Here is a 10230-nt window from a genome sequence, read left to right on the forward strand (position 1 = left end):
TTTGCAAGAGAAAAAAAGGTGATTAGAGCTCTCACACCATGTATTCTTGAACTAGTCTCCAACCGCAAATGGAAACTTTTGCGGGTACAATTTTGGCTCAGAACAGCATAATCTTCTAAAACATAAATATCAACAATATTAAGAAAAAAACAAACGAAAGATCAATACAATATATTTATCATGATTTATCCTCAGAACTTGAGGTCATATTTAGTCTCTTCACAGTGGCAAAATATTTTACTATTTGTTCATACGGTTACATGAATAGAAGTACATCGCAGGCTTTAATTAATAGAGCTTGAAATTCTATATTATCAATCCTCTATAAATTTTAACCCAATATGTTTTTTTTTTTTTAACTTATAGCCTCTTGCATTCAGCTTCCAATACTAAAGAACTCTTCCTAACTTTGTACAATTAGCAGCCTATATAATTAAAATGTTTTTTTTTCTTAATATGATTTTGTTTTATTCCATTGTTTACTCCTTAAAATTTAGTCATTAATTCTTAATGGTACAATTATGGCTATGGACCTAAAAAAGGGGTTATTAATTTTATTTTTTAAAATAAAAATGATAAATAAAGAAAATATAACCATCAAGGTGTAGGTAGTATAGAAATGATAAAATTTACATGAAGCTAAAATCTTACTTAATGAAAATTAAATACAAACTACATAAACCAATCACCTATTAATAACTTTGATTGTTAAATTTTCATTATTATGTGTCAATAAATGATAATAAGAATTTAAAATAAAAAAATTAGTAAAATCATTCAATTTTTATTTTAGCTAGTAATTGAAAGTATTTATAATAATATTTTAAATATTTTCACATCACAATTATCCAATAAAAAAAACTCCTTGTTACAATTATAAAATTTTACTTTCAAAGCTTGCGTTAATTTTGTTTGATCTTGCTGCCCATGAGAAGTACTTTATAGTTTATCGTTTTCATAATCTTTCAGTAATGTTGAGATGGCCGAGTTGGTCTAAGGCGCCAGATTAAGGTTCTGGTCCGAAAGGGCGTGGGTTCAAATCCCACTCTCAACAATTCAATTTTTTGTCTTTTTCAATTAGTAGCTTATGGATTCTCTCCTTTACAGTTTCTTCTGTTTTGACAATGTTCTACCAAACAATTTTTTTTGGGATCAGAAGTATGTATCGAACTTTCAAGCTGCCATTTTTACTCATACACACTTGATGGAGGAATTCCTAATACTAGGCCCTGATATAGTCTTTAAACCTCCAATACCTCATGACAAAATTGCTAAGTCAATGTTACTAATAAAAATCATGAAAAAAAATTCACATCTTGCAAATATATAGGAAGAGATCCATCACATTGGCTGAGTAAAAATGAAGCCTTAAAGTGGACAGTAATATATAAGATCATGACTAGATATCCATATATTACCCCTTCTCTTGGAACAGAATATTAGGTAAATTGGACTTTGTTGTTAGACAATAGTTAAGTAGTCAGCATACTCAAAAAAATTGTAAAAGTAATTAGTGAGTGAAGACTCTCACAGTACATATGGCATACTATGGTATTTGGATATGCAAGTTGATTCTCCAATTTGATTGCCAAATTTTATTTGAGAGACTTCAACAAGGACAGAGCTTATCAAGGGATATATAATTCATCAAATATAATGATCACCTATATACTATCCACACCATGCAAGTTAATATAAAAAGTAAAAGCTACCACATCATTCTTTTTCAATTTTATATCAGGACCAAAACATTGGTCTCCTGCAAGACAAACCACAAGAAACCAAAAACCTTAACATAGTTCAGCACAAATGTACATGTAATCTTAAATCAGCTTAAGCATAAACTACTCCTCCATTGATAAATTTTCTCTTAAATAGATGTTAGGTTCCTGACTAATTATAGTCAATTCAAAATTCAGATACAATTAACGTATCATATTCAAATTTTAGTTTTTCTGTGTTAAATATTAATGTTTTATTAAAGATAAAAATATTTAAATTTTAGTTATATGCTAAATGAGAAATATGAGAATAATTTTACACAAATATTAGCATAAGTGTTCTATGTATAACATAGTTCAATTATTTGTGTAGTCATGCACTACCTTGTCTGTTGCATTTTGTTGTTTGACATTTACATTGTGAATCTTGTTAACACACTATATGGGTCAATTCAGTGTGTTAACAATATACTTTTGTAGCTGCGTTAAGTTATTTTAGTATATTCAATCAGTTTTCTAGTAAATAAGTAGTTTCTATATTTGTAGAAATAATTTAATTTGCTATCTAATTTTATTAAAAATATTTCAGTTACGTATAATTTTATTTGTATTACTGTAAATATATCGTTATCACTTAATGAAGTTGAATTCATTTTCTACACATTTTATTTTATTTTTTAAAATTTTTGTGCTATAAAAACCAACACAATGCACAAGTTATGAATACAAATAAATACTGACCCAAATATTAAGACTAAAAGAAAACTGAATCAAAGAACATCAAATGTGAAGGCAGAGTTTGCAACTACTTGTGAATAAATTAGAGAACAGTAATTGCTTAAAAATCTTCACGCATGGTAAATAAGAGGGAATAACTAACTACTTATGAATGAATAAATGCAATCCAATTACAAAAACTCAGCCTTTGTTTCCAATCGCCCCAACTCTTCAAAATTGAGTTGCCTCAATGGCATCTCAATTAGCTGCAATTGTTTATGATTGCCATATTAGATGCACTTTGTTTATGGTTAACTCTCAGGAGGCAAGTTCCAATAAGACCAAAATTTAATAGAAGTTAACGCTTCAAAATTTTGTTAAATGCAATATCACTACTTGAGTGCAACTATATCTTTTCAACTACGAATAGGAGATTTTAAAGAATTTGGTTGTGAAATCAACACTAATTGTAATTTATTTATATAACCATTATACAAGTCTAAATTTATTAAATCAAATGATTTTACAATCCTATTTCTAATTAGTTTAAGTGCCAATAAATTTAATTTTTATTAAACAAGAGATTTTGGATTTTGATTCTTGTGAATCGAGAAAATAAATCTTTAGAGAATATTTTCTATAGAAATTCACCTAACTCAAGTTACTTTATTCAAATTTAAAGTAATTTTCAAATATATGGAGTCTCTAACAAAACATATATCAAAAATATCTCTTACGTTCTTGCTGGTTATTCCTTACGTGAAACACCTATTTTTATTTTTATTTTTAACTTTAGTAAGCGAGTTAAGTATCTCTTCTAAAATTGATTAATATTTTCCCTAGCACTTCTGCATATTTTAGCCATTAACGATATTTTGAAATGGTTTTATAGAGGATGTATTATACAACAAAATTTGCTATTTATTATACCAGTAGTGTATAAGTAAGTAGTGTTCCGGCTTTTCTGAAAATTGTGTCTGAAAATCTATGTATAAAAAAATAAAAATTATGTGATCTATCTTTATACAGCCTCTTTCTTGAACGATTAATGAAAGAAAGGAAAGAAAAAGAAAACTGAAAAGGCTTTTTCTTGAATCAACTAATAAACATTTTATTTGCCCTAGATACTTTCCACTGTAAATTTAAGTATAAATGGGAAAGGTGTAAATTTATTTTATGTTTTCACATGTTATATAACATCTTATTATTTATATTCAAAATCACACACCTCTTTTTAGTCTCTTCCAAATTATGATTTCTTTCATCACTAGCTTACTATATAACATTATAAAATCTCTTAGCTTTTCAATCTAAAAGAAGAATGAATAACAATGTCTGTGATGACTCTAATATTTGTGGCCTGATTTTCTGATGCAACTGTAAATTTTTTTTTTATGAATTTTAATCACATAATAATTGGACTATCCATCATTATGCTTACAAGTTTACTACCTCGAAAGGTTTTTCAAGAAATTGAGCACACGGCGCAAAGTTTTCATGCTCACTACTATATATAGCCCCAAAAATCAAGGTCGTTAAGTTTAGGGTGTATTTAATCAAGGAATCAGCATGATACTCTTCAAAGGAGGAAGTAAATTTCAGATTAGTGATGTTCGATCTTGTGGTTTTGTCAAGTGCAGAAAAAATATAAGGATGGTTGGAAATGTACTCCCTCCCTCTTTCAAAACTTTCGACATTGGCTTTCTATTGAGTGTCCTCCTGTAATTTTACACTCAGATGGCTAGAATACAACTTGTATTCAAGCATCATTTTCTAATAAATTTCTTGTGCTCGTAAAAGAAAAAACATTTTCTATATTCATTTCATCAATTAATTAAATTTCATTTTGTGGGTTGTATTACGCATCTTAATTTCTTTTTGATAAATACCACACAACTAAATTTCCATAGAAATAACACATTTTCAACATAACTACTTATATAAATCCTTAGCCAAACCAGCAATAACAACTGAAGTATTAACTACACTAGTAAGCAGACAAGCTTAACTGAATCAAATGGTTTGAAGACAAACTAATAAGGGAAATGTCCACGGAGTACTTATTTCAAGAAGAGACCAAAATGACAAGGTTCATGCATGCAGTCATATGGATATTAAAAGTTATTTATTTTTTAACATGTTTCTAATGACATATAATAAGACATCAATAAATAATAAGTTTTATTGGAAATTCTAACAGGTAACTATGTTAACACAATAAATTTTGTGATATACTGTGAATTCCAATAAAAACTTACTATTCATAAGATCTTATTACGTGCATTAGACACGCCTTAAAAACATCGATTCAAGTTAATCAATGCGCAAGAGTAATTATCTCATCCTCGCGCCAAATATCCTCAAAGTGCCCATATGGTTGCCTGCTAGGACTATTGTTATCTTCATGCCCATTCCTGCACCTAAGGCATCTTCTTCCTTGGCAAAAGATGAGCTTTCTCATACACGAGATGTCCAAATGGCTTCGCAGATCACCAATACCATACACCGAAACCTCGGACCTAGGATGTGGTTTATCCATAATGACACTATGGCATATATTAACCATTTCCAAACGTTGCAAGGAATTGAGCACGGTACACAAACCTTTCATGCTCACTATCACGTACCGAATACTCAAGATCCTTAGATTTGGGGTGTATTTAACCAAGGCATCAGCATGATTTTCTAGAAAGCCGCAAGTAAATTTCACCTCAGTGATGTTCCTGCAGTATTTGCCAATTGCAGGAAATAGGAAATTATGCTTAACCATGGAGGTAAGGGTAATGGACTCAAGGCCTCTCCAACACCTCATTGCTGCATTGATTCCCCTTCTTGTTAAGGAGCCTGTAATTGGTAGAATTAGTCGTTTGAGATTTTGGGTCCTACAAAAGAAAACACATTTTATAATATAGAGTAAGGAAGCATTTGAAAGAGTTCAAAATCAACTCTATTATTTGAACATCTAAAAATTAATACCCAATATGATATCATATATAGTATTACCTTTTTCTGTCTCTTACTTCTATTATTGCTTTCATATGCACACTTATAAAAAATATTCATGATTATCAAACAGGACGTCAAAAGATTTCCCACTTCGATGATACAAAAAACATTTTCCATGAAATTATTTGGACTAGTGAAAGTAATTTGTCATATAAGTTTCATCTTTCAGTTTATTTTAGTAAACCTTGGGGTAAAGCTTATGAATAAACTTTCATATGATAATTTTTTGTTTATAAAAAAAGTATTTTGTTAAACTGTTTACCTAGGCATGCCTAAATTATTAAATAACTAGCATATATAGGTAAATGTACAAAGGGTAAGTAAGAAATGATACCTTTCAGCAGCAGAGATCAAGTGCACATCAGTTAAGTATATATAGTAGTTAAATACTATGCAGCTTGTATTTCCATTGCTCAAACTTAAAACATATTTCAAGAACTGAGTGACTCTTGTGCTTGAACGTTTGTCACGCAACGCTTCTCGTGTGTTGGGTATGTAGAAATAGGGAGATCCCAGGCTAGTAAGATCAAGCTTGCGCCAAAGTGAAGGTTCACGACAAACTCGGTTCCAGGATTTGCAAACCAATGAGACTGCTGCAATGTCCGCAACGTTGAGAAGCATAAAAATTCCTACCAGAATCTCATCGCACAAATGATTAATCGGGCTTGTGGCACCTGAGTTTCTCTTCTTCATTGTCAATGTTTCCTGCATGCATTATTAACACAATATTATAAAATTTTTCACATGATCATTGGTTTTAAATTTTCTCATGACACAGCAAATGCAAATCAATATCCAAGAAACGAAAACAGGAGTAAAATTCTATCCAAAGATATTTCTGCAATCATGACAAGAAATAATTAATTACAATAATAACTTGTTTAGCGAAATTAAAATTTGTTTTCTTAATCATTATCATCGTTTGTAAGAAGAACAATTCAGGTTTCAAAAACAAAGAATTGTGAAATTTAAGGTGCATTACACAACTTATTTAAACTCTTATTCAATAATTTTTTTTAATGATGAAATATATTGAAATAAGATAAAAATAACTCATTTTAAAAGTTATAAAAAAACTCAATAAGTTTTTAAAAAAATTATAAAAATTACAAATTATTGTCATAAACTGTCTATCAACTTGTACCTCAAACCCTAAATTGGACTGGAGATACATCCTAGGCAAGCTAACATGAAATTGATTATTTGCTTTTAGCCCAAATTGATACGAAGAGTTTGCCTATGCTACTCTACGAGATAAAAAAAAAATATTGTCTTAAGTGAAACTGATACCATTTTGCTAATAAAAATATTTATGCAATTTTTAACACCATATATGAACTTTACTGGTCCATTTAAACTGAAGTTATTTATCTAATATGATAACTTAGACAAACTCGTCTAGAGAAGATTTGTTATAAAATTAGCCCATCAGATAAATAGTTAAACAAAAATCGATATAATTTTATGTCTTAATTTTTTTCAGTCTACTAAAGATAGGTTATTTACCTAATTGGAACTTGTACAAAACTATATTTAAATGGGGTCTGTCTAAGTTACTCAGTGGTAATCCCATCCTAAGTGCACCAATGAGTTTTTGTTTATAGAAAGTTAAATTAAAAAACTTTCAAAGTAAAAAGACATTAAAAATAAACAATATTTTATAATATATTTCAAAATGAATGAATTATATCAAGATAAAACCATTATATATTATGTAAAACACAGTAACTTTAATTTAATAAAAATAATAGTTTATTGTTAATTTTATAAAAAATTATTATGCGAGAATTTTTGTTGAACGAGAAACTCAAAACACGAAACGAGTCGACGAGAAAAAAAAAATCAATTTGTTTTAGGCAAAATTGAATTTTCGGATTGGATCGGGTCTTGAAATCCTAATAGAAACCTAAAAAAAAAAAAATCATGGGAATTTTCTGGCTTTTAAAGGGGTATATGTGTTGAACAAAATGAAGAAACTCGTTGTTAGAACCCCACTCGGCTAAAAAAGAGAAAATAAAATCTTGTCATTCCACAGACGATCTTATAATATAATATTTGATGTGGATCTATCATTTTACAGTCACAAGGAAATTAAAAAAATTGTAGATCTGTCATTTTAAAGTCCCAAAAAGAAAGTCAAAATAAAAAAATCGGGTGAGGGTGACAAAAAATACTCATAAACCCTTTATTAGAATCATCATTCATCAATCATCCCCATGATATCCGAATTAAATAAACAAAAACCCAGTAACGAAGATTAAAAAATATACATATAAATGCAGAAAGGGGTGATAAAAGAAAGGAAATGAACATGCATGCACTGAATCAAAGGAATAAACACACCTCTTACCTCAAGTCTCAACTCTAGGCAGTGAAGTTAATTATCTTGTGTTCTTGTTCACTCTTAGATAATATGAAGAACAGAAGGAAGAGTGAAATTGAAAATTACTTTCTAGAATATATATAGAGAAGACAAGACCTTGAATTGACCACGAGCTTTCCTATGTAACGGCAATGCCAAATTTCAGATTATTTTGTCCTTATTACCATAATCTCATGAAGTTGGCTACGCATCAACTAAGCAACTCAAGCCTTCTGTGTATTCGTTTGTTGGTGGCGTACGTGTGAGCGTCATCGTGTGCCATTGCCACGTAGTCTAATGCTTCTCCTCTTTTTACAACATTATTTTTAATATTATTTAAAAATAAATATTCAATTTTTTTTAATATAGTAAATATTTTTTTCATTTATTATATTAAAGCTTAGTTATTTTTGTAATATAATAAATACTCTTTTAATAAATATATTTTCCTTTTTTTTTTTAACCAATCAAACCTTTTTGGTCACTTCCATGTTAAGAGATAAATGCTTTTGCATTTTTATGCATTAATTTCCATCTTGATATTTGAATAAAGTGTTGACTGATTTTGAATTTTTTATATTTCTAAAATATTAAATAATATTGCTTTTCATTTAATATTTCTTTGTAAAGCATTGGAAATATCATAAGAGATTTTAATATGGCATTATTTTAAAATAAAATAGTTTGAATGCATTTAATGCCCAGCTCAAACCTTTTTTTTTTTTATATATTTTTGACTTGAACAGAATTCTTTGAATTTAGATTAAAAAATTATTTATTTATTTATTATAATAGTTTCAGAAACACATCCTACGTTACTTCTTGTGTGCACCGACATTTATTTTTTATAATACTAATAACATATCTTTTGGTTTAAAATTTATTTAAAGTTATAAAAAATTTATATGAGTCTCATTTTTAAATTAATATTTTTTATTTTTTATTTTTAATAAATTTTAGTTAACTATAAAAAAAATATATTAAAAAGTATGTAACTGACTTTCAATTTATTTGTTACTTTAAATTGATAATTATCCAGCAAATGCATATATTTTAACTTTTCATTCATTCCACATAAGAGATTTTTTAAGGTATTTAGATCGTTCTTTTTGTTGGTTAAATTAATATAAATGGGGTGGGTCTCCACCCAGTGAGAAAAATCTTATTTGCATTTACTTGGAATTGAGTTATATAATTTTTTTAATTATTTTTTTAAGACTATTTTTCGTGTTCTTTGTATTACCATCATTACAAAACTAACTCGATTTTAAATAATTTTATCTTTTATTATATCAAAATTAACTCTATTATGTAAAATATGTAGTGTGACGAAAGAAAATAATCAGATCATCACTATAAATCTATTATAAGGTTAAATTATTCAATAAATCCTTGGATTTTTAAATAACTTAAATAAATTCTTATACTTAAAAAATTTATAAATACATTTATGAATTTTTAAATTATTTAAAGTCAATGACTACATTTTTGTTAAACTTCTATTAAATGCACGAATCTAATTATAATTTTTTAAATTATTCAATTTATTGAATAATTAAATTAGTTTCCTAATCCCTAAATTGTTTAAAAAATATTTCAAGTTTCTGCATTTAATAATGGAACCTTATAAAAAAAATGTTAACATAGATATAATTAAAAATAATTTAAAATTTACTTTACAAAGTTTTAAAATATTCAGAATTAACCTTATTATAAAACTGATCTACTCATGTTTAATGAAGAGTGAGTTTCGATGACACTAGGTACAAATTCATACACTTACACAATAATTTTTTTATAAAATATAAAATTAATTATTTTAATAATAATTTGAATTTTCTTATCAAATTAATTAATTTTAAAAATTGATAAAAATTAACAAGTATTTGATAAAAAAAATGTAAAATATTTTTCAAAATATAAATAAATATCAAATGTTAAATAAAAATTCTTACAAATATTTAAATTATATAAAATTTGATATACATAACCTTAAAAATAATATAAAATAATTCAAAAGTTAAATTAATCAATCTCATATTCTATAATAATTAAAATTATTATGTAATATAAATATTTAAATTTGACACTTAATACTCATTAATGAATATTTTGTAGCATAGGTTGAGAAAATCAGTAAGTAACGTCATTAGTCTATTATTATAAAAGAAAGAATATTTAACATATTTCTTTATTAAATTCTTATACTTTCAAACAAATTAAAATTTTATATAATTTTCTTAACAATAAAAAATTGTGATTCTAACAATTCTTATAAGAATAGTTACTTTTATTACTTTAGTAAAATGTACACATAATGATCTATGAACGATAACAATTTCATTGAATACTTTATTTTTCAAACATTAAACTCTTTATATGAATGAGGTAGTTTAAATATTTTACCTCCTATATATTATACTC

The 10230-nt window shown here is 27.1% G+C and overlaps 1 protein-coding gene and 1 non-coding gene across 2 annotated transcripts; one reads left to right on the top strand and one right to left on the bottom strand.

Moving 5' to 3' along the window:
• The first annotated feature begins 973 nt into the window (after positions 1–973).
• On the top strand, positions 974–1054 carry TRNAL-AAG. Its single transcript has one exon. It is a non-coding gene; the product is annotated as a tRNA-Leu (tRNA).
• Positions 1055–4755: 3701 nt separating this feature from the next.
• Positions 4756–6137, bottom strand: LOC113852308 (F-box/LRR-repeat protein At3g48880-like). Its single transcript, XM_027482541.1, has 2 exons — positions 5779–6137; positions 4756–5320 (listed from the first exon to the last, which is right to left on the bottom strand). The coding sequence occupies exons 1-2, from the start codon at positions 6135–6137 to the stop codon at positions 4756–4758; spliced, it is 924 nt and encodes a 307-aa protein (XP_027338342.1).
• Positions 6138–10230: the final 4093 nt, after the last annotated feature.

Source organism: Abrus precatorius, unplaced genomic scaffold, assembly GCF_003935025.1.
Source record: "Abrus precatorius isolate BTA unplaced genomic scaffold, Abrus_2018 Scaffold10, whole genome shotgun sequence".
Classification (NCBI taxonomy): domain Eukaryota; kingdom Viridiplantae; phylum Streptophyta; class Magnoliopsida; order Fabales; family Fabaceae; genus Abrus; species Abrus precatorius.